At 34.9% G+C, this 25937-nt stretch overlaps 1 protein-coding gene across 2 annotated transcripts; it reads left to right on the forward strand.

Annotated features, from left to right (window-relative positions):
* LOC139982385 (uncharacterized) lies at nt 1-23825 on the forward strand. 2 transcript variants are annotated; one of them, XM_071995169.1, is made up of 24 exons: nt 1-137; nt 891-966; nt 1436-1568; nt 1914-1985; nt 2104-2175; nt 3448-3519; nt 3898-3969; nt 4131-4202; nt 4402-4473; nt 5141-5212; nt 9864-9935; nt 10334-10405; nt 10908-10979; nt 15530-15601; nt 16456-16527; nt 17175-17327; nt 17497-17565; nt 18012-18080; nt 18788-18856; nt 19423-19479; nt 19659-19840; nt 20048-21627; nt 21935-22061; nt 22528-23825. In XM_071995169.1, the coding sequence occupies exons 1-24, from the start codon at nt 120-122 to the stop codon at nt 22584-22586; spliced, it is 3456 nt and encodes a 1151-aa protein (XP_071851270.1). In that variant the 5' UTR covers nt 1-119; the 3' UTR covers nt 22587-23825. The 2 variants fall into 2 exon arrangements, with proteins under 2 accessions (XP_071851270.1, XP_071851271.1); XM_071995170.1 differs by having other exon boundaries at nt 1917-1985.
* The last annotated feature ends 2112 nt before the right edge of the window (nt 23826-25937 follow it).

Here is a 25937-nt window from a genome sequence, read left to right on the forward strand (position 1 = left end):
CTCGAAAACAAGGAAGTTTAATTTTGAGTCGAGTGTCAATTGTACAGCATAACTGGCGGTTCTGCTTATCCTTCAGAAAGTTCCTACTTGTACGTAGACACTGAGGGGTTCTGTTGCCGATGGGGTTCAAAATTTGCGTAAGTAAAAGTCGTTGTATCTTGCAAGTCGTATCTGTAGGCTGTTGAGTGCCATACGTCTGATACTTGTGTAATGACTATAAAGGATTTTAGTATGTTCATTTGATTTTCATTTAACTGTTATATTACCATGTCTCTACGAAAGGATACTCATAAAGGTAACAAGACTCTGATAAGTAACTGATATTGATATAACAAGTGATCGTTAGTAGTGGCAATTACTTTGAACACCAATCCAGCTTTATATTCAAAATATTAGAACAAAAATGTTGGTAACCCCTAAACTTATTCTATAATACGATTGAGCAGATCCATTGCTGACTGAAGTAAGTTATTTCCTGGTCGCATTGCTGTGCAAGGTCAAACGTATTATTAATGACCTTATTTTATAATTACCCTTACGAGCGTGGCTATAAATATTTTCCATCGTGTTCTCTGAAATGATTTGCAGCATGATATTTAGTATGCCATATTTCCAATTCAATGATTGTAAAGATATGCTCTGCTGATATTCTAACTTGAATTTATTGTTTAATTAATCATAGAGAACAAGTTACTCTCATTATTCAGTTCTTTTGTGGAACTAATAAACTTTCTTCGAAAGATATCAATTTTAACGTTTCTCTGTCGCCAAAATGCTTCTTCTTAAAGCGTTTTTTTTTTATTTTTGCATTATTTGGTCGTACAAAAAAAAAAGATATGAGTTTGAAATAGCGCAGGAAGTTTACCTTTGTCACGCTATTTTCATTTCAGAGTGAAGCTCCCAGGAGACTGATCATAGCGGTTTTCTTTTCCCTTCTTCACAAAGAAATACTCAAAAGCTATGAAGGTATTTTGTGATGCTTAGAAGTATAATATTAACCTTAATAAAGTGTCAAGTGTAATTCTATTTTATCATTTTGTACAGGCTATGTCTACAAAGAAACGAAGTAAAAACTTAAGTTAAATTTTTATTACATACACTTTCTATATATTCGTGAGATGTTCTCTTGTTCTAATTTACATGATTGTTTCAATAAAGAAAATCAATATTAACTTTGCTGATTGCCTATGTCGAAAAACGAATCAACGAATCAGCAAATTAAAGAGACACAACATATCCATCACCCTTCTAGACATTGCCTTAGATTTTTCTTGTAAGATTATGATGGCATAAACCACTAATTATACACAACGTCCAATGTCCTTAGTGTCCGGTGTACATTAAAAACCCCTATCATCATCAGTTCAGAACAAGGGTTATTATTATTAACAAGCAACGTCCGGTATCATTAAACCTGTTCTTTTACATGTCATAGTTCGTGGAGCGATTCTATGTGGAGGTAATGCGAAATGTACTTGTCGCAGAACTAACAAGTACTATGAAATGAACTGTACCAATAGAAACCTGGGTTACTTTCCGACGAATATACCGCCAAACGTTACTAAGATGTAAGTATTGTGCGTACGGCATTTCATATTTCATGCAAGGAAAGTTATAGTCAAACGACCCAGAGAAGGTCACGGACCATTATTTGGAAGAAACAGATTGTTTTCACAGCCAAAACTGCAACTGTAAAGAGATAAGTGACAAACTGTTTCCATATGATCAATTAAATACGAAGCTTAGCCTCAACCTTTAGCTCCATAACACTATAACAACATAACAAAGTAATACATTTTTTGGCAATACAAGCCGCTTACTTAGCCCTCATTGTATTTTGCAGTAAAATATAGACCTATTATGTTAAAATTTGTTTGTTTCTTAATCGTTGCTATTATTTATATTTTTCCCAGAAGTCTGACGGTGAATAATTTGAAGTATATCCCCAGGGGTGCTTTACTTAACCAGTTGAATTTGACTAACTTGTAAGTAGCTCCTCTTTTAACTCAAATATTTTGTAATATTTGCCTACAGAAGGGACAACATTAATATACAATGTCTACGACATTTAACGTCATACCGATAATAATATTTTCTCCTCAGATATTTGCAGAGCAATATCTTGGAGACTATATCCGACGGTGCCTTTAATTTCAACACAGAAATGAAAGTAGTGTGAGTAACGGAGACATTTTAAAATCTAGTACATTGTCAAGTTATAAGTCATAAGACTAGATCAAGTTACGAATAAAATAACCATTCGCACTTCTCTGCAGCTGAAATTGTTGATCAATGTACATTGAACAAATTGATTTAGGTTAGTGGTATTTTTTTTATCAAATTGTCCTCGACATTTCTTCATTGATGAAGAAAAAATGGTAATAACGTAAATTCTGCTGATAAATCTCATAACACATTGTTTATAGTTATATGCATACTTATTTTATCATAATAAGACCTAGTTACGTACCAATGTGATACTTATTTTATCACATCTGTACTGAAACATATTTATACATACCGAGATTGCAAACATAGTTTGATGTGATATGTTATTGTTATTAAAGAGTTAAATCACTCAATAATCAACAGATACACACATCGAAAAAGTAACAACTGCAAATCTTAAAACTTGTAAAAAGTGGATCGTGCTGATAAATATAGGAGCTGAGGATATGTGTAATTCCAACAAATGCATCAAACTGGATTTGTCGGAATTACACATATCCTCTGTTCTTACTGTAATCCTGATAGCACATGCTACCGATATAAAACTTTATCTAGTTTTTACTTAAATTGGTACAAAACGTTAGGATTTACAGTAGTTCTCTGTGTGTATCTGGTGTAATATTAATTGCGTCAAAATGATATTCTTTCAGGAGCAATGATTGGTAAGATATTCTTATAGAGGCCCAATACAAAAATGTGGATTTTAATTTGACATAATATTGCTTGATGTCAATTCAGCATTTAATTTGACGAACGGTTCTAGAAAATTACTCATATAGCTGCTTATTTCTTTCGATTGAAAATTTGCGTAAATTCAAGAAAATTACATCCTAACATTAACTAGTTATCCTGCCATGTGAGGGGTGAGAACTCTATGAGCATGTATTCACAATATAGTTCGTTTCCTTTACTTTTGCCTACAATGAGATTTAATACAACGTATTATTTTTGTACTGAAAACTTAAAGCATAATTCCACGATTCCACAAGAAAGGACTAGTGTTTTCAGATACCTTACGTTTCCTTAATTGGTTTAACGTTACATCAGGAGGTTGTAGATAGTAAAAATGAGTGCCCCCATATGAAACTTTTGGGTAATTAGATTTATATCAGAGTTTTAGGCTGGTGGTAACATTTAACATTGAAATGCATTTTCGTGTTGGTTTCCTTGCTAACTTTTTCGAGGTATGTCACCAGTATTTATTTCTATATCTGACAGAGACATGACGAATAACACACTGAGTCATCTGCCTGAGAAGATATTCTGGAAGACAACCAACTTGGCAACACTGTTCGTTCACTACTTCTGTAACTGTTGCTTGAAATTGAGTAGAACAAAGTATTCAAATATCACTACTTAACCTTGTTTTAATTCAAGTGATTGTTTAGAAGCTACAGACAGAAAATATGATGCTTTTCTGTAACTTAATATTTAATAGTTTAAAGGATTGCGTCTGTATATTGATACATGTAATATGACGCTATTATATTCGTATGTTGACACTTGAAGTATCTCGATATTACAAACGCAGCATATAAAGAACAAACATTCTCTATCATTCCAAAACTTTTGTCAAAGTTGTTAAGTATTTTTTTTTGCGTGATGCAAAATTGTCATATTTCGTATACAGTTCGATAAACAATATTTAACTATTTATCTTCCGTACAGGAAATTGACAAGAAACAAGTTAAAATATATACCAGATGAACTACTACATAAGACAACCAATCTGGAGGAATTGTAAGTATCAACATTACAAATAAAGGTGCACAGTTTGTATTTAAAACCTTAATAAATATGCACCCCCTATTGCGTCTTTATATTATTACATATCCTTGGTTTATGTTTTCATATATCATTTGCTAAGAACAACTAATTCGGACGTTTTCTTTGTTTCACAGACAGTTATCACGAAACAAGCTGCAGGAACTTTCTGAAAACATTTTCATGAATCTGAAGAATCTTGCAATAATGTAAGTTTTAAAAAAAAATCAAACATATCCATGCGTAAATGCGAATGTCAAAAAAATAAATGATTTTGTTTGTTTCTACTGTATTTGTGTGTAGTGTATATTGTGTAGAATACCAACTAATATAACACATATTTCTCATTTTGCACCTTGATTGTACTTTTAACCCTTTCTCTCCCTATTTCTCACATTTTGTTTTCAGTATTCTTTCGAGAAACTCTATTCATGGCCTACCACCCAAGATATTTTCCTCAATGTCCTCTGTTGTTACACTGTAAGTATCTTGTTATTTCTAATGCGGTGAACTATTTTAAATAATAATAACAAAAGTAATAATTGATTTTCTTGGCAGTGTTTGATTGCAATAGATTACCTGCATGAACTTGTGAGCATAAATGTTGATCGTATTACAATATAGTAAACGTCAATACAAATAAGAAAACAATATGGATTTAATAACAAATAAAATCAAAATTAACATAATGCTGAATAGGGATACGTTGAATATTTGAATATTATTTGTTAATACACCGACACTTTCAGTGGCGTAGGAAGGTACTTTTGAGTGGGGGCGGGGGGCTGAAGACTGATGGCCGGCCTGGGGGAGGGGTCTGGGGGCACCCCTCCCCTTTGGAATTTTTGCATTTCCAGGTAGCCTCAGATGCAATTTGGTGCAATATAGCACACTTCAACACCCACTCCATTTTGTAAACTTAATTTTGTATTTTCACCAGGCCTTAGATGCAATTTGGTGCTCTAAATGAGATTTCTTTTCTCATTTGGAAATGAAAAAGGGGTTTTCTGACTTTCAAAGCGGGGGGGGGGCGGAATGATACTTCCGCCCCTCCACATTTTTCACTGGGTGGCTGGCGCCCCCCAGCCCCCGGTTCCTACGCCCTTGGACACTTTCTAATACTTCTTTTTTTCTTTTCTTAACTCAGGAAAATTTCTCGGAATCAAATTAGCAGTTGTGATGTTAACACTTTCTCTTCAAACAGAATTTTGTCGGATCTGTACGTTAACATTTTCATAATTTACTAAAAATATACAGGCAGTTAAATTGTGATAACGTAAGATGACATGTCCATTGATGATTTTTTCGTTACATATGATGCAATTTTTTGCATTATGACTATTATTGTTTTTGGCTGAATGATATGTATATTGTATTTAAATATATATATATATATATATATATATATATATATATATATATATATATATATATATATATATATATACATATATATATACACATACATATATATATATATATTTATATATGTATATATACTATTATATATATATATACGTATATATATATATATATATATATATATATATATATATATATATATATATATATGTGTGTGGGTGGGTGTTTGTGTCACCAATTGAAGATATTCAGTTTCCATTCAGTTCTAAGAATTTTCTTATAAATTATGCAAAAGATTAATGAGATTAAATTATTAATAAAAAAGTATTTCTCGTCACTTTGCAGAGGTTTCTTGATGATATCCTTTGCTATAGGCTGGTGGTTCTAGTCAAAGATACTGCATGGATCAATTATGTCAACTTGTTTGGTTAGTTTTGTTAGTTTCAGCCAAATGCTTATAGCTTTTCTGTTCTTAAGTTGGTGATATTTACCTTTTTTTTTTTTTTGTCGAATGAAGTAAGATTTGGTCAAGCGTTTAACTCTGCTTATTTTGATACCAAAACACTTCAAGCAGGACTGTCGTTAGGAGAGGCAAGGGGAGCAGGTTGTATTGAGATTACTTGTCACAAGGTCAATATGCTGCTACAAACTGCACTATAAAAACAAATTTACGGGAAAGTTACTTCAAAGCTTACAAATATGCACTATCAAGTTGCATCTTAATATGTATTTCATCCCAACCCCTACAGCTTTCAAACCAGCCCAATATGTTAATAAGCCCTCCTAACTCCATCGGGTAATCACTGTTTTGGTGCCGCTTGCCGTTTCAGTACGTATTTTTCCATGCAAGTTGACCCATTCCAATGCACGATGCTCTAAATGATACATAACATATAGTTGCATATAGATATAACATATAGATATAACATATAGTAGACATATAACTAACAAGAAGGTCAACTGCAAATGACCACACTTCATAAGCAGTAAAGTCCAACATATATATATATATATATATATATATATATATATATATATATATATATATATATATATATATATATATATGTATATGCAAATAAAGTGACAACAAAATATGTTCTCACATTTACAATATTCCACCTATTCAAGGACATGAAACACAAATGTATTTCTTTATTGACTGGCAATGATTTTGAATGCAAATATAAAGGTGTTGACCGATCATTCAAGCAATAGGTATATATATTGTTCTGCAATAATGTAGCCAGAAATATGCTACAATGAACAATACATATTGCAAAAGCTAGATAATTAAATATGTGTATGTAGACCCTTCATTCAAACATGAGGTAAGCTTGACCTGCTGTTCTATGTAGTCCATATGGCCACAGTGAACAATACAGATTGTACGGTTGTTGTAGATGTATATGTTGCCCATTTCTTCATATAATAGGTAGACATTACGGCACATTATGTGACAATAGTGTACAGCTCAGATTTAATGCATGGTTCAGTCCGACAAATGTGTTAACAATACATTCAACCAATATGTAGACATAACATTCCATAATTGCTTCAGTGTGACAAATGTACTCTCGATCATTCATAAAATATTAAGTTGTCATCATCCATATTAATGTCCAAGTTTGTTCCTTCTAAGCTGGTAAATGTCAAATCTTATGGAAGGCACAACCCTTACCAAGATCATTAGACACATTTTTACAGTAAGAACAAACTATATACTAAAAACATTCTCTTACAAGTGTTACTGTATATAAACATATGTATCTGCTACAATCCAAAACACAGACAATAACTTTCTTGATATAGCACAACTTTGTTTCACAGTGTTATCAGTATGATGCAACAATGTAAAGTACAGACTAAATTGCTCAAGTCTGACAATATATTGACCATTTTTACAAATTGAGGTTTTATAGTGTTCTAAAATGTAAAGAATATGATACAATATTGGACAAGAAACATTGCATGTCTCTTATATATAATATATGTCGCCCATTTATTCAAACATATAGGTTGAGGTATTCTTCCACAATTACATGTGTGATGCAACAGTAGTAGTGTACAACCCTGATTGCATACGTGGTTCTACTGTGCCAAGTGTTGACCATTCATTCAAACAATAGTTAGACATATTGTTTCACAATTCATTTAGTATTTGGTGCAGCAGAAAACAACACAAACTGCATGGTTCAAGTACTCTGAGAAATGTATTGGTGCTGCACCTTCATCCAAAATAATGGGCAGACGTATTCTTCAACAATGCATGCAGTGAGATACGACAGTACTAGTGTACTACACTGGTTGCATACATGGTTCCAGTCTCACATATGTCTTGACCATTCATTTAAACAATAGGTAGACTTATTTGTCCATGTTGCATTCAATATATGATGCAACATAGTGCAATTTTACTTTTGTATTGTCCCAGTGATATGACAAACATGTGTTGACCATTCATTCAAACGAGGCATATTCTTCCACGAAGCAAAAGTGTATTATGATGCAATGATACTTCGGTGCAACACTGATTGCATGAACGCAGTAAACAGATAAATATTTAGTTTCTCTACTGCTTCTAAAGGTTTGAAATGGGTCTAAGTGGGGCTGGGTAATTGGATCGAGTCAATTGTTATCCCCAATGTACCTCAATCATCAAACCTCCCCTCTTTTTATTTTTCCTTTCCAAAGTAGATATTAAATCACAATTTTACTATCTAACTAAATATTAACTAAGATATGATTCAACAATTACTCTAAACCTTATACAGTAGGTGGAAACTCACCATGGCTCACCATGACCTTTGTTTCCTACCAAAAAATCATTAGGTTGCCTTTAGTCAATGTGGTATTAAGATACTACATTAACAAGATTTGTGTCATAAACACACATTAATGCAAACATGTATGCATAAACCATTACCATCGCATATAGATATATGTTAACTTCAGTAAGGAGTGAAAAGGAGATCACAATAAATGATTATCCGAAATTAGACAGGCATTTACAGTAACATGTACACAAAACAATATTTTTTTCCCTCCACCACCCCTCACAAACACATGGTAGCAGAAATGGACGGTAAATTTTTATTTATTGGATTGGAATTTAGATTTTCGAAAGATATGAAATAGTGTTTACAATCGAACCACCGTATTATTTTTGTTATTGTCTCCCATTTCAGTGAAATAATTAACACCACGAACACCAGCCTGAAGTGTATTGGCTAAAGGATGAATATAACATTTGAATCAATGATCTTTAAAACAAATGGTAATCAATACATTGAGAGTTTTTATAGCATCGGTTTCTTTGAGAAGTGTTCTAATAGCTCACTCGGTGTAAAAGTCATTGCTCCTTAAAAAAATTGATGTTTAAAAACAATGGCTAAAATTGGCTGCTTTGGTATATATTTTCTTTGTATTGTGTGTACCTATCACATATTGATCCCAAATAAAGAATAACTCCCAGTGGTTGGTGGGTACTCTTCCCCCATATTACATCCTTCCTCTGCTGTGATAAGATTCCCTGCATACTCTAGTAAGAAGTCTCCCTTTTTAAAACCTGTGGTTGTGAACTCTCCCTATTCTGTAATGAAAACGACACACGTTACGTTACTGAGTAAAAAGAGTAAAGTCAATAGTAAACCATCGTTACATTTTGAAAAGATACACACATAGTTATATCATAATTGTTTAAGCCATAGTGTTTCGTGTTCATTTTTGAAACATTAGATACAAATGCGTTTGAATACAATGTAACATTAATTTTGCATACACATACTGTAAATAACTGACAAGAAATTGCAACTTTGATGACATTGGTGATAAAGAACTCTGCTTAAAGTCATTTTTTTACCGCAACTAAATCTTAAGTGATGAATTAATCTAAACTAGCTCCAAGATTTATACAAAATAGGGATGTGACTTAGGAGTTGCTAATAGTTTATACATTTGCATTCAATATATATATATATATATATATATATACATATATATATATATATATATATATATATATATATATATATATATATATATATATATATAATAATGTAACCTTCATTATTTTATTCATATTCTGAACAAAACGGTAAACAAAGCGGTTAATACCAAGACAAAATCAAACTTCGGCATAATTTCGTGCTCAACTGTCAAAAATGGGTAAATTGAGAATGATTAAATAATATTACTTCTGGATGTCAAAGCTGTGAAAACCTTACGGTTTTCACATTAGAAATGCGTTCGTTTTTTATGTTACACATAAATCATATTCTTCTGTGCTGTGTTATCTAAAAAAGATATGTAAAAAAAAAAAATTACATAGAACATTTCTCTTTTATATGAAAGCGTCTAAAAAATTCATATTTGTTTATGTTTTTTTCCAAGAGGATTGTTGTCAGTGAACTAAGGTCTGCAAATAGTTTTAGCTGTAACCTTTCAGAATCTCAGAAGAAGAGTAGTATTTTTTATTTTCTTGATGCATCGTTTTGCTTTTCTAACAGAGACATTTCTCACAACTACATAAGCAAGCTTCCGAAAGGAATCTTCCAACAAAATACGAATTTGTTTACATTGTAAGTATTCTTGATTATTATTTTCTTCTTCTATAACATACTTACTTGACTACAACACTGTAGGGGGCTTTCAGTTTTATATAATTTAATGTCTTAGGTTTCAAGGTTTCTTTACAACAAAGTCAACATAGCCATCATTGAAACAGTATGTACCTGTAATGTAAATCATGCAGTAGGAGTAAACAATTTTTAATTTATGTGACTTCTCCCTACATCCAACCGAAAATCAGCGCCTGGATAAAAATATAATGCATCCTTTCTTACTTTAAGGATCATTTATCTTGGAATTTTTAAGCAATGGAAGAAAAGATTAACCGACAATAAATAAAGATTTTGTTTTTCCCAACTTTAAAGTTATCATTGGAAAAAAAAGGTAACGTTGTTTGCTTTCCCAACAGAGATATTTCGTTTAATAGATTAACGTACCTGCCCGACACTTTAATTATGAATTGTACTCACTTAAAGAACCTGTAAGTATAAAATGAAGTATATTCATGCACAAGAGTAGCGTGTGTATGATTTAAAGAATACGAGGGGGTGGGGCGGGATGCCAAATATCCTCATATGATTAAGATGGTGGCATGATATTGTAACTTGGAGAAGGTTTAGACTTTTAACAGAGCAGTTTGTAGTATATTAAAACAATAAATGATGTTTATAAGTTTGATATCTAACGGAATGGTTGTTCTCATCAATACTTTTGGTTTCTTTTTTGAACGGTTAAAGAGACCGTGAATCGTCACAACCTTCCGATTCTAGCCATAAGTTTTCCTATGCATATAACTGGTCTGTCTTTCCGCACTGAAATTGAAACGATCCAGACTGAAGGGTTTTATCCCCGACTGACAATGGAAGTTGGTTGATCTAGCCACCATTGTCACAAACAATTGGTGCTCGAACGGAAAGAGTTTGTTGTGATTTTAATATCATAGTACATTCATTTAACTCCATTTAATATCGTTTCACGTCTAGACGCATTGCTGAAAATCAGCTGTCTTCGATTCCTCAAGATTTCTTCCGAGCTACACCGAAAATCTCTTTTTTGTACGTATCACGCTTATTAATGTAAAAACAATCACCTCAGTGCTCAATAATTGTACTATTGATACATTTAACAAGTGAAATCGGTCAAATAAACGTTACTCGAAGCAAGATATAACCATATATATATATAGATATAATATATATGTATATATACATATATGGTTATATATATATATATATATATATATATATATATATATAAATATATATATATATATGGGGACCGAAAATTCCAATATATTTTCTAAAACTTAGTCCTTTTTGTCAAATATGAGTCATATCTTTTTTCTCTGGTTTTCTCTAATAATATTTCCATCATTGCAACTTACACTTATCTAGCGTCATTCTTTCATTGTGTCACATTTTGTACTTTTCATTCGACTCCCAAGTATTGCTGACGAAGGTCCCAGGGGGACCGAAAATTCCAATATATTTCCTAAAACTTACTCCTTTTTGTCAATTATGAGTCATATCTTATTTCTCTGGTTTTCTCTAATAATATTTTCTTTGGAGTAAACGTGGATTTTCGTTATATTATATTATATATATATATATATATATATATATATATATATATATATATATATATATATATATATATATATATATATATATATATATATATATATATATATATATATATATATATATATATATATCACTTTAAATCTCACTCTCTTTTAACAAGGTATCAATTTACCTCAATCTATTATCAGGCTCAACATTCAGAATTATTCATCAGAACCATTTTTGGACAAGCTTAAAGTTTAGAGTGATATTACTCGTAGTGTGGGAAGATAGACAATTTGAAGGGGTATTATGCCGATATGCTCCATCATATTTCAAATATTCCATCATGTCAAAAACATTCATAACAATATCACTAATTACGGGTTTGCTTAACCTCTGAATCAGAATATATGCATAGGAAGGATATCACTGAAACTTAGTTATGCCTCTTGATGATTTGAATTCTGATAAACCATTGAAACATTTATGAGACGAGGAGGGACCTTTTTCGGCAACAAACAGATATGAGTAACATTGAGATAGTCCACTCACGGTGTAACCGAAAAAATGTTTCACCTTACTGGGCGATTTGTTTTTGTAAAGTGTGTTGTCATCTGTAAATATATTCTGCCTATTTCCCAGTCAGTCCATCGGTTATCCACTCAAAATCGAAAACTCCTCAGTTTGGAAGGGCTTTCAGCAAGAGAATATAATTGCAGCCTAATAGAAAAGTACAATCTAGTTGGGAACACTGGAAGACCAGTATGAAGCTAGCTCCGGAGCATACATATCATGATACCTCATTATAAAGCAGGTTCACACCCGCACAATCATGTACATTTGAGTGCGGACCTTTTGCACCTATTCTTATTGCAACCTTTCTTCTGCAAGCTGCAGCCACAAGCTTTCGAAGCTTCCGGTAGTGTGGTCCAGTGTGGCACATACAGCCCTCCATCTGATTAAGTCCACCCCCAGTTAGTTGGAGATGGCAATTCTGGATTTGACACTAGTGTCTGGCCCCATACATGGCCTCCTTGGTAAGTTGCTCGTTTTACATGCTGTTCCAGAGCTGCCCTCGCAGGTGGAATCTGCTTCACAGTTGTCTTCTTTGCGAACATCTTTCATCGTGCCTTGTTGATGTATGTTCCCTCATTAGTCCTGTCATAGAGCAAAATGACAAACCGCTCGATACTAGGCATACCATCATCTGGTATGCCACTCGGTGCGCACACGAACTGTAATAGCACCTCTGTCAGTTCAGGAAAGGCTTCTCAGGTTCTCCAAGCTTTCTTCTTTCCATGGCCGACGAAGCTGGAAACGGTATCACAACCGCTTAGCGCATGGAACATCGGCAGTGTAAGAGATCTATCTGGTCCAAGACTCTGTAACATTGTATGAGCGGCCAGGTATCGGTACTTCTTTCCAGTTCAAATGCTAGCCAGATTTCAGTTTCTGGACTCAGGACTGGCACTGTAGATATGGCTAGGATCACAACCACAGTGTCCATAGCTCGTACAAGTATTTTGTCATGATCTTGACTTGCTGCATGGGCTACATGTAACATTATGCGAGTGAATGCCTCTTCATGATTGCATGAGGCGAGCGAGAGAGAATCCTCCAGGGGTGGCTGACACAAGACGAGCTCCCCGTCAATGATGACTAGTTGTTCGTTTTCCTGCTCGAATGACTCCATGAGGGCATGTGATAAGAAACTGAAAAGCTCTGTGTTGTTTTCATCGACGAGAAGGAAGTCGTGCCAATTTCGTGGTATCGCAGTCTCCGCAACAACTCGCCTGCGTACGACTTTACCACGTTTCGCTCTAGCTGTATTCTTCAGTAAATCATTCAAGTCTCTATCCCAAACTACGTCTACGCGAGATGTATTCCGAAATTTTGAAGAGACGTATGGAATTAACGATTCAGCTGCATACTCGGCAAAGTTCTTAGCACCAGATGGTCTCACCATCTGTACGAACACTGATCCATCAAGGACGATGCTACTTGCCAATGGAGTCTCCTCTTGTGACTCGGATAATTCTTACAAGCATACCAGGAGATCGCTCTTTGCACCCAGATGGCGATTTCCCGAGTCAGATAAGGCTGGAGACATGCCTGGTTCTCGTGGCGGAAGAACTCTTCAAGATTCCCATTTCTGTTCTGGCAACTTATGAGTGAAGCTGCCTGTTGTTTGTCGGACTGCTTCAGTGGAACCCTTGAAGAGCCTCAGGTTGTTGCGATGTATCGGATCAGTGATAGGTTTCGATCTACCTATCAGACATTCTCTGCTGAACTTGTTGAACTGATCTTGTCCCATTCGTTTGGCAGTTTTCACAGTCTCCACTGCAGCATGGTCTGCAATCTTCTTCGTATTGAGTACTACGAGATCAGTGCTCACTGCCTCGAAGGGATTGCCGAAGTCACCAATCACAGATACAAGGGATCGAACATATTTTGTGAATGATGACTGAACACTCGGTGTCAGCATGGTCCTTCTTGTAGGGCTGTTCATCATGGAATCTCGTATCACTCTTGCAACCTCAAGCCCCGCTACCATCCACCGAAGGAGTGCCTTCGGATTGTTAGTGAGACTAACAGCTCCACCGTCCTCATTGATGTATGCATTGTTTGTTCATGTATCTGGTCGATGGGAATAGCAGAGCATGTCTTCTTCGTCTTCCGTATTGTGAAGTGCCCAGCAGTGAACTCTAGATCTGCCATATCCCTGATATGAACGGGGATCCACTTTGCATAGTTGATGTGATCTAAGGCATGGAACCAGGTTGCGAGCTCCGCTAGTGCATTAAGGTACATTGCGAAGGCTCCAATCTGCAGTGAACGGACAAACACTAGTATGCATAGCTCCAACTCCATAACAGTTGCCCAGTACTGGAAGTGGGGGCATGGTTGTTCCCTTTGCCTACACCATTTATTGAACTCCACTATGCCATCACTATTTCCCAGCGTTGTCTTACAATGCAGGTCATAGGCACGGCGTTTAAGAATTTACAAGGCCGAAACAGTTACTTGGTGGGATCATCTCGTACGGGACAGATGCGATGCTCGCAAGAAAAAGTCAGCAGTTCCTGGGATCGTGATATCGCATATACAGTGCCTCAACGCATCCACTACCTTGTAACCAGTCGCCGAGCGTCTTGAGAGCAGCCATCTCTATATGGAGTCCATCGAACATGATTAAAAACTTGTCCTCTCTATATTCATTGGGCCATTTCCACTGGGTTTGTTTTGACATGGCATACAATGGTTGGTCTAATTCAATTACCGGTGACTGCTCTAGGTTCAGATGGTCCACAGCTTCCGGATCATGTCCATGGAGTGAATGGCTCCTTGCTCATGTGTTCATCCAGTGAGGAAGAATATGCAAAGATGTCCATGAGTAAAGTTTGAAAAAAGTTGAGGATAGCGTGGAGCGAAAGTCTGAATTATTTTTTTAACTAATCTCTGAGGTTGAGGTATTTGCTTTATGCTTACCAACACCCACCAACGCTGCCCCACCCCTCCCCCGTATATCTGGGTTCATCCTTTTAAGGGAGGATCTAAGACATTTCACTTACAGCATCGTTCATTAATGTAAAAAAAGGAAACCGGTTACAAAATGCAAATAATTCAGCAATTGATGATAAAATGTTGCATGTCGGCCATCTTTAAAATGACCGCCGTTTTGAAAAATGGCCGCTGCAATGATTCTCTGCTCTCTAGGAAGTATGTGTTACCACCTAAAATAGATTCTACTCCAAATAAACCACATTTTCATTCCATAGCTGCCTACAATTTAGCACAACATGTTTACAATATATCGTATAAAGAGTCATGTGGCGGCCGTTTTGGAAAATGGCTGCCACACCCACGGGGGGCAGAAATTGAGATGGCCCAATATCCATTTTTTTCATAACAGTTCTATGCCAGCTCTAGTTCTATGCCAAAACCCACGCTTTTATCACAAAAAGCACAAAATTCTCTCGAAATTTCCAGCTATGCCGCGGTACTACTTCATACTGTGTAATTTATATTTTCTCTCACAGGAGTATGTCAGGAAATAGAATTCACACCCTTACCAAGGATTCGTTTCTTGGGCTAAAATCTCTGAATTTTTTGTGAGTACGATACCTTCACTATATCATACTTATGTGCTGTTGTGTTCAACTCCTTATAAGTTGTATTGCTAGATTATTATATATATACAGCTTGATATGGCGAGTTTAAGAAAGTTAAAGAAGGTAATATTGCAGCCTCTTTACCGGGGAAACTGGCGCTATGGGCAACGCTTGAAACAGCTAATGCGCAAATATTCGGCATTGTCAGAAATAACACGATTTGTTCTCACATCCTCGAAACCTTTCAATGTCATTATTGAACGTGTGTACAGTACTGAACTATGCTCAACGTTAATGGAAATAACCTAAAATATGTAACATTACTTTTACGCGTCTTGTGCATCGGCTTCGAGGAAAAGGCTGTTGAGGCCTTTGGGCCGAAATGTTCCACGCTCTTGGCCATAGTAATCATGTACTGAAGGAAAACAAACGTTACCATATATAACGAGCTGAAGTATTTAGCTGGAATTATTTAATGAGTGAATCTTTTGGCAGGTTGAGAACGAAATTTATCAAAATACAGCTTACGAGCACGCATTTCTGTCAGTTGGTTTTATTCATTACCCCCAAAATAAGACAACGCTAATTATACTTCTAAACTTGCGTGTATGTGGGTTCGGGTGCTCTTGTTATGAGTATGTTCAATATTTTTTTAGTAATTATGTTGACTTTCTTTCTCTTCTTATTTCTCTTTTAAGCCCTCAAGATATTTCAAATACTTCATTTGCATTACTGTATATTTTGCGCCAACTAGCTATTTGTCATCTACAAAAGATATAAACATAAAATTACACGATTTTGTATTTTCGTTAACCTTTGTAGAGTTAATTATTGTTTTTTTTTTCTTTCTGCAGCTCTCTGTCTCAGAATCGAATTACAGCCTTACCAGCAGATATTTTTAGTAAATTACAGATCAATCATTTATTGTAAGGATGTTACAACTTTCAGCTATATCCTGTGTGTAAGATTGTGTAGTTCATCAACATAATTTCTGCAGAAAGAAAACAAAATCAAAGACCCAGGAACTTAACATTGAAAAGGTTTCTATTCGAAACAGTAAATGTGGAAATAACTTACTTCAGTATATGAGTAGAATAACCGATTTGCCAAATCAATTAACGATAAAATAGTTCCTTTGACCATTCATTGAATATTTGATCCCAGTAGTAAGATCAGTACGTGTTGTTGTGAAATCTTTCATACGTTATTCAGAGGTAAACACACACACACTCTTACATTGTTACTAATCCAATTTATGTGAATCGGAGGTTTCCTTGTTTCAATGAGACTAAAATCGTATATGTAAGTAATGAAAAATAATGTATACACTTTATCAACATTAAACCTTATATTGACTTCATGAAATGAAATATTTGCATGTGGATATGCACTTCCCATCATTGAATTGCAAATGCAAATCGATGTGGATAGTTATTTTCCATCATGAAAACAAAACCGAACACGGTTAACAAAATGTTACACGGTTTACAAATGCCTAAACGTGACAAGCTGCAGATGAGAGGAATAACACTTTTCCATCGCTTTGTTCCTTTTTATTTTGATACTTGTTCAGAGACTTATCAAATAATCAGATAACTGAGATTCCAGACGGGCTTTGGAAAACAATTGGAACGGAACATAACATACAGTATCTGCTTCTCCAGAGAAATAACCTCACACAACTTAAGAACACCACCTTTAAAGGTTTGAAGACCCTGCATCAAATGTAAGGAAAATTTTAAGATGCACTTCCATTTCATTTCAATTGTGGAATTAGCACTGTAATACAGAAATTGTGTACAGCTTTGTTGCATTCAGGTGCATTTAAGTGACAATGAAGCAATGAAAGTAAACAATTTATTTACGGTTATTTTAAATTTTCTGTATTTGTAAAGCTTCCTTAACAACAACTTAATTCGGGCTATTCAGGAAAATACGTTCAACAACACAGGTGTTCAGTTAATGTAAGTACAATAATAATAATTAATAAATTTTCAAGATAAACTCTGCTTTGCTGATTTATAGCCTTTAAAGGGACATAAAAATATCTTAAGGCAGCATTTTATGATTTGAAACCAATTGAGTAATGTTCATTTGTACTGCAAGCTGAACGTGAGAATGATGGTTTCAGCTTCTAACACACACACACATATTTACACTGTTACTAATTCAATATATATACAACGGATGATTTCCTAGTTTCAATGAGACTAAGATAATATATGTACGTATCGAAATATTGCATAAACATTATCAACATTATACCTTATATTTACTTCATGAAATGTAATATTTGCATGTGGATATACACTTCCCATCATTGAATTGCAAACACAAATCGATGTAAATATGTATTTCACATCATTCAATTCCCAAGAACAATCGATGGTTTTTTTTCCTCTACCGGCAGATATCTATTTGAAAACAAATTAACGAAACTGATAAATGACTCTTTTGGAGGAGGGACTGTTAAGTCAATGTATGTAAACAATAATACAATTAATACTATTTTAATGCATTCTTGACAAATTTCTTAATATTGTTTTATGTCGACGATAAAGATTCCAGTCATTAGCATATTTTCACATTCTAACACTGCCGAATGTTAAGTAAATATGTATCTGGTTCATGGTCAGGTGAAGTAGGTTCGTCACATTAAAAACATGTTGGGAATGGTTAATGCATATATATATATATATATATATATATATATATATATATATATATATATATATATATATATATATATATATATATATATATATTATTAATATCATGTGCTTTAAAATATAAAGTAAAGAAAGTCATGACGTGTGGATGTAAGTTACTCTGATATTGGAATATGATTCCAAATCTTTTATCTATTGAAAATATCATATATTTCTTTATGTTTTGCTTTTTTAAGGGGAGGGAGGAAGAATGGAAAATATTGATTAATTTTTATCATAGAGATATGATATCAACTGGTAGGAAAATATACCCATCTTGTCTCAAGCTATTCAACCAGTTCAGAACATACATAATATGTTTCTAGCCATGATTTGACGACGGTCACAAACAATTGTGATCGTGCCATTTAAAGTGGTTCCGCACTTCCTTATAAATATTTCTGGTACTTTAAATGTCTTGGTACATGGTCTTGTATTTTAAATGATTATGTTATGTTATAACTATGTTATCTTTCAGTCACGTGTACAAAAACGATATTGAGGAGATCTCTGAGACAGCTCTTGGTAGTATTGGCAATGCAACAATGTAAGTATCAATAAAAAAAACAGTAAGTAACTAGATAATTGTACACGTGTGACGATGATTGAAGCAAGAAATTGTCAGACATGGCCTACAATCTTTCGAAATATATATTTTAGTTGAATATCATATTTAGTAGATTTTCCAAACGAAATGTAATTAGGTCGTCTTAATCCCAGCAGTAATCCACATAAAAATCTCTGTGGCATATTTTTAACATCAAGTTTCAACATTGCCGGGGTCACCAGAACTTTGCGTCACATTGGCACGTTTAATAGGTGCAGCAAACGATCCGAAATAAACTCAACTAGGCTTACACATGGACGGAACTTAATTTGAAGACGATAGTTTTCTTGTTTAAGAGTGTTTCGTTCTACCAGTCAATGTTCATCTAATATAACTCACACTTTTTGCTTATATATCGCAATGTATGTTGATAACATTGTAGTACAGTATGTTTAAAAAGTAATATACAGGTTCAACGATCTTGGTAAACTTGTACAACTGTATTGCCCGACGTTCTCAAAAACAAGGATAGATAATAACTTTTATCATTTGACTTTTTGAAACAGGTTTTTGACTTGTGCGAAGTTAAAACATCTACCAAGGTATACGAGAAAGGTATCCGGGTAAGTGGTTAATGACATGTCGAAAATTTCCACACATTTAAACAATAACTTTTGCGATGTTGTAAGTTAATAGTAACATCAAATGTTATTCTTTGTTTCATCGAGATATGAAGAACACCCGTATAGTATAAAAGACGCTTTCGAATACTACTAAATTCCATTTTCCCTTCAATTATTAGAGTCTGTGTTCATAACGAGTTTGTTGCAAATGTGACATTTACAGACAGTGGGGCTGCCCTAACTCTATCATTCCAAAAGCTAGGGTTTCAGTGCTTGAGAAATCACTCAAATGTCACATGTAGTCCTTGCAAGCCAGGTGGATATGGAAATGGTTTCGGCGAATGCATGACCTGTCCAAGGGGTGAGTAGTTTTTGACAGCAGCTTCGAATGATGATTGATTGAATTGACAATGATGATGACGAAATGATTCTGGTAATGTAGGGTATGATATGGTGATGATTATATTATTAATTGATTGAATTTAAATGCAATATTTAAGTAATTTCCAAAATAGCTTTAACCTAGAGCACACCTTTAAAAAAGGACAGTATTTGATTTCTCAAACAGGTGGATTTTATCAGGACGAGATTGGAAGCGAGACGTGTAAAAATTGTAGCAGTGGTAATTATGTCATACAGGGGAATGGTTCATCTGCATTGGACTGTAAAACGTGTCCAGAAGGAACAGATCATACTAGGCATGCTGGTTTCAGAGCTTGTTTCTGTAAAAGGAATTACACCCGCAGCGATCGATTTGGATTGTGTACGCTGTGCTTATATACAGGCTTAAACTGTACTGATGACTTTAAAAGTCTGTTACCCGGTTACTATTGGAATTGGTCTTTTACTGGTATGAACTTATCACTCTACTCTAGCTTCGTAAAAAACCTCCTTACATTGAATAATAGTTACAATCGATCGACGAGTGAGTACAACCACAAAATGCCCAGAGCCTTCAAGTGTCCTAGACCCGAAAGCTGCGAAAACAACTACAGTTATACATCGAATAGAATCAACGGTAATTGTCTGAACGGTTACAGAGGATGGCTTTGCAGTAAATGTCAAGATGCATATTACTCTGTTTTGCATTATTGCTTTCCCTGTCAATCAAAATGGTTTATTATTTCTGAGATGATAATAACTCTCTCACTGTGCTTCTTGATTATCATCTTAGTCATCTGGCAAAATACGAAAAAGAGGGAAACAGACGGCAGATTGTTTGTGGACAAACTCTCTTCACGTATGAAAATTTTCCTTGGTTTTTATCAGGTGGTTGGGGATCTTTACGAGAGCATTCACATTGTTACTTGGGGTGGACCACTACGCTTCGTATGGGAATTATTTTCTTATGTCGCCCTCAACATATTAAAAATTACTTTCCGACCTCAGTGCCTTAATAGCCGGTTGCTAATTGATCCAATCATTCGATTCAAAATTGCCCTGCTTCTTCCAATAGCAATTATTTTGGTGTCCACTGTGATATATCTAGTGTCTAAAATATACTTTAAGTTTTTCAGTAAAGATGGAAGTGCAGAAATTATGACGAAACTTAAGAAGATCAAATCCAAGTTACATACTTACGTACTTCTTGTCCTCTTTATAACATACCAACCAACTTGTGATGCTATTTTTGAGATCTATCCAGGCTCGTGCGACATCTATCGTGTAGACCAAGAAGGTAACATGACGATTTCACTACTTCGAGCTGACTATGATATTAATTGTGAATCCATTGATCAATACCAAGCTGAGGCCTACATTGCCACCGCTGTCTATGTAATAGCCTTCCCTTTCTTCCTGTTGATCCTGCTCCGAAAATATTGTCGAAAGTCTTCCATAAAAAGGGCTAATATCCAGTGTAATAACAGCTCAAATTTGAATGAAGAAACCCCTCTTATTAATACCAGTCAGAAGCAGCGTCAGAACATTCCCTCCTGCCTGAATTTTCTTTGTGAAAATTACAAGGATAAATTTTGGTTCTGGGAGATTCTAGAGCTTGGTAGGAAGGTTGGACAGACGATGTTAATTACACTTCTTGGTTGGGGAGACGCTTTGACGAAACTATTCACCATCGGTACATCGGTTCTATTCTTGACTCTTCATGTAAAGTTCTCTCCTATGAAAAGTCGATTTGAACAACATCTTCAGGTAAAATTGCATATTTTAAGAACACATTATATGTTTTATGTTTTTTTTATTGTAGCTCATTTGAAAACATTTCTTACCGAAACATAAGCTTTGTGAATCGCTGCTTTGTTAGTTGATATGAAGAAGCCTTTTTACCTTAAAGTTATTTGGGAAGTGGTACTTGGGCACAGGCAATAAATGCAAGCTATTTGTAATATTAACATTATAGTCAAATATGATACCATTCCGAAGTATTGTAAAAGAGAACTTACTAAATATTTTTGCGAAGACGAGTATGAGTATTTATTAAAATGTCTGTTCTTTACAGCTGTTTTCGCTCACTGCGATATTTCTCAATATCTTGGTAGCAGCAGTTTATATGCCCGTTCAATATCAAGCAACCCTATCCACCTTACTTATATTACTCGATCTTGGAATCGTCCTTGCTGTAGCAGGTATGTGTGAACATTTACTTATAGCTTGTTCCAATGTCCTGCTAAGTAAAGTTGTATATGTGTGTGTGATGAAGGAGGATCATGAATTTGTCACGAAATATTTAGGAAATCAGGGAATTTACAAGGAACGGTGGCCCTAGGGGTGTTAACATGACTCTCATATACAGGATCTGGCGCCCCGCCCCAGGTAAAAATACAAGATTTCACGTCAAATGGTGAATTATGGGGGAAATGAAGGTTATAACCTTTGCACCCCGCGTTACAGTGTCTTGATTCTTCCTAAGATATATGTAGAACAACCCCCCCCCCTCCCCCATTCTCTTCTCATAGGACTATTTGGTCAACTGTCGAGGGAGTTCGGGATCATTTTGAAAGAATATTTAAATATTTATAAGTTATCATTCAGTTCAAAGTGCTACATGGTTCTCGTATATCACCTAAGACAACATCCCGTATTTCTTTCCAGGTGAGGTTTTCTTGGTCCTGGTTCGCGTCATTCGAAGGAAGCTTTGGCCTGAAAAATAATCTGATATGGCTTTTGTTTTTCCATCAATAAGTCTCACGGAAGGCACGGATCTAATCTGAGACGAGACTTAGATACGCTCAATTATTGCAAATTTAAACATTATTTTATAAACAACTAATACCATTTTTTGTTTCCATTCTATAAAATTTTATTGTTTTCCTTCCATAGTGTAAACTGTAAATGGTAATTTAGCGATAACTATGCAACCATGTTTGTCTGCAGACTTTACCTTCACTTACTAGGTAGCATTCACTTAATATGTAAAAATAACGTAGTATTTTGATTTGAACTTAAATTATTATTTTTCTTCAATAACTGATAGTCTGATATGACTTTTGTTCTTCGATCAGGAAGGCTCCCAAGGCAAATAGCTGACATGTGATAAGACGTGGATACACTGATATGTTTTTACATGATATAAAAGTCTTTATTTTTTCTTTCCATATCATTTCGATTCAAATGCAACCATGCGCCACTGGCTAGGCAGCATTCACTTATATAAAAGGAATACGGTATTTGTTAATTGACTTGATGTTATATTTTTCAAAAATATATTTTTGAAGCCTAATCATAGCCTAATGACTAAAATACTTGGATACAAACATGTTTGAGTGTGTACTGTGTTAATGGATCCGAACACTGTTGAGTTTAATTGATCATAAATTCGTTAAAAAAAACATAGACTCATGTTGAAATTCATGTAATTATAATTTGTAATTATACTTTACAATTATTGTTTAGCAATATTAAATCATGTTTAGCAATGTTAATTTCTGTTTTAGTAATGTTCTGCAAAATGTATTTACACTTCGTAAAGCAACTCTGATAGGATTAAATCTACCTGAATTCTCTCATTTATAAAATGATCAAAGGCTACGACTGTACACCATTAAAAAAACTTGATATGTACATAGTTTTACTGTATGATGTTATTTTGCCTTTCTTGTTAACCTCTCAGGTTACGAGCATTAAACTTTCCGTTGCATTAGCCTAACTCACGATTTCTCATTTCTCATTCACAAATTTGAACTTCTGTATTAAACTAAATTAAACTAAAATATGCATATCATTAACACAATTGAATAAAGCAGTCTAATTAAACGGCAGTCTCGGATTTCAGTTTATTCAATTTAAAAAAAACAAGGTCAGGTTGATGTTATTATTTATGACTACCTACATACTTTTGTCAAACTAACAATATTGTTTATTTCATTATCAGTTTCAATAATCTCTTATGTTATTATCTGAAATATGGTTATCACACGTCTATATTTCCCACGACATGTCCAATTTCTACTGACTTTACGGTGTTAAGCAGATTTATAATACTGCCTACAGCATCCGGATTTTAAATATATTTAACCAAGTCTGCAAAATTTGACCCATTTTGCCATTCCGTAGAGCATACATTGGGTACTGTGACCCATTCCTCAGATGAGTTACTGCCTTCATAAGTGTGTCCATCTCCTCTGTCTCAATGTGCATTTCGTGAATTGTTTCAGAGTGCTTGTGCAAAACTATGGATGACGTTCAAACCATTTATCAATCGGTTATTTAAGGTAAAATATAGTTGCTTCCATTAAAAAGTAACTGAAAATAATCGTTAATAGTAGTCACATTAGAATTATCTCCCCTATTCAGATTCATTTCCAGAATCTTTCAAAATAGCCCATGTTGTACCACTGTCAAAGAAATTGAATTTAAATCAAAATGACTTACATAATTACAGACCCATTGCCAATCTTTTGTGTCCCTGGAAGGTTTAAAGGTCAAGCGACACGTAGACTTGACTTTACATAATATTAAACTTAACAATTCTAACATTAACAAAAACTCAACACCGCGATTTTTTTCCGTCTCCAAAGGGGTAGAAATCGGTAAAAAGTACTATTACGTAATAGATTCAGTGACGTCACGGGGGGGGGAGCGCAGAAGAGTGCAAACTGTATATGTTCTGCGCAGTGCATTGGGTATGTAGAAATCTCAAACTTCTCGAAAATATTACCTATTTCAGCAGTCTGTTACAAGAAAGTTAAGATTTGGATTAAGATGAAAAATCACAAATTTATACATAAGACATCGAACAAAACATCCATTGACTTCTTTTTTCATAAATTCCTTGCATTTTCTTCCTATCAAGCAACATAAACTCCGCAAAAATCGGCTAGATTGACTCGTTCAGGGAAAGCCGAAAACAAATGACGTCATTTGTTTACCAAGTCGAAAGTGAATGATATCGTCGCATACGATATTGCTACCACATACAGTCTCTATACACGCACTGTAGTACGCATATATACACAGCACAGCATAGCTTATACATATCGCGAAATGGCTGCCGGTGGCATTGACACACAGTATTTAGATAGCAACGGCGAAGAAGTAACGGAAATGGAGGACATGGTGGACGATCGTGGGGGAAGTTTTTCCCTACATGTTCGAACCGGAGACCAGCGAAGAGGAAGCGGGATCGGACAGCGATGTCGAAATTGATCGTCTTGACGGAATACAACGGTAACGTTACGCCTAGCGTACTATACTGTATATAGGATAGTTGTGTCACTAGTAAGGCCTAGAACCGATAAATGTTTCCTAACTTTGCTCATACTCTTAGCTAGCCAATTTGATGGGGCAGCAAAATTAACATGAAAGTGCGGTCGAGTTAAGTTAAGTTAAGTTAAGGAAGTTACTATTTTCCTTAAAAGTTGTGGTAGCACATGCCCCGGAACATGTCACAGAGACATATTTCATTTGGTTAGTAGATTGAAGGAGCCAATTGGAAGAGTGCACAACAAATTCAGAGGTGGCCTATTATTAATTTCCTAGCAGTTGTAGTGGCAAATTAGTGAAGTTACCACAAATCAGGGAAAGGGTGGGGCATGGAGAAGGTGGCACCTCACACCAGCTTTTTGTCATTTCCGCTTGAGCTAATTACATAACCAGATTTTCTCAATCTAGGGAATGGATTCAGAAGTGGGAAAGAGTTGGAAACGAGGCAACATCGGCCTGTTTTATTTTCCTTTGCAGCATTCTCCCAACAGAGGCAAGACTTCTAAGAAGAGGCTACCCCCTCCTTATTAGTGATGTTACTTGTAAGGAGCTTCAACGGTAGATTGCCCTTCAGAGGTGCCCCTTTTCTATTTTGACATGTTAGTACAGTATGCCCCAATAATTGAGGTCGGTATGAAATCATCGAATTGGCTCTTTATTATTTGAACTGATTTGTATTGTTTACAGGTGTCATTGTGGCCAATGTGATGTGATGCCTACAGCAAGGGAGTGTAGATGCTGCAGCGAAATAGATAAGTAAGGACTGTGATGGATGAAGAAGGTGCTGCATGCATCACTTT

Source organism: Apostichopus japonicus, chromosome 16, assembly GCF_037975245.1.
Source record: "Apostichopus japonicus isolate 1M-3 chromosome 16, ASM3797524v1, whole genome shotgun sequence".
Classification (NCBI taxonomy): Eukaryota; Metazoa; Echinodermata; class Holothuroidea; order Aspidochirotida; family Stichopodidae; genus Apostichopus; species Apostichopus japonicus.

Bases quoted from the DNA above. Each gene is read 5' to 3' on its own strand.
- LOC139982385 (XM_071995169.1), top strand. The intron at 2,176-3,447 runs GTGAGTAACGGA...TATATCTGACAG, and splicing joins AACACAGAAATGAAAGTAGT to AGACATGACGAATAACACAC. The intron at 5,213-9,863 runs GTACGTTAACAT...CTTTTCTAACAG, and splicing joins AACAGAATTTTGTCGGATCT to AGACATTTCTCACAACTACA.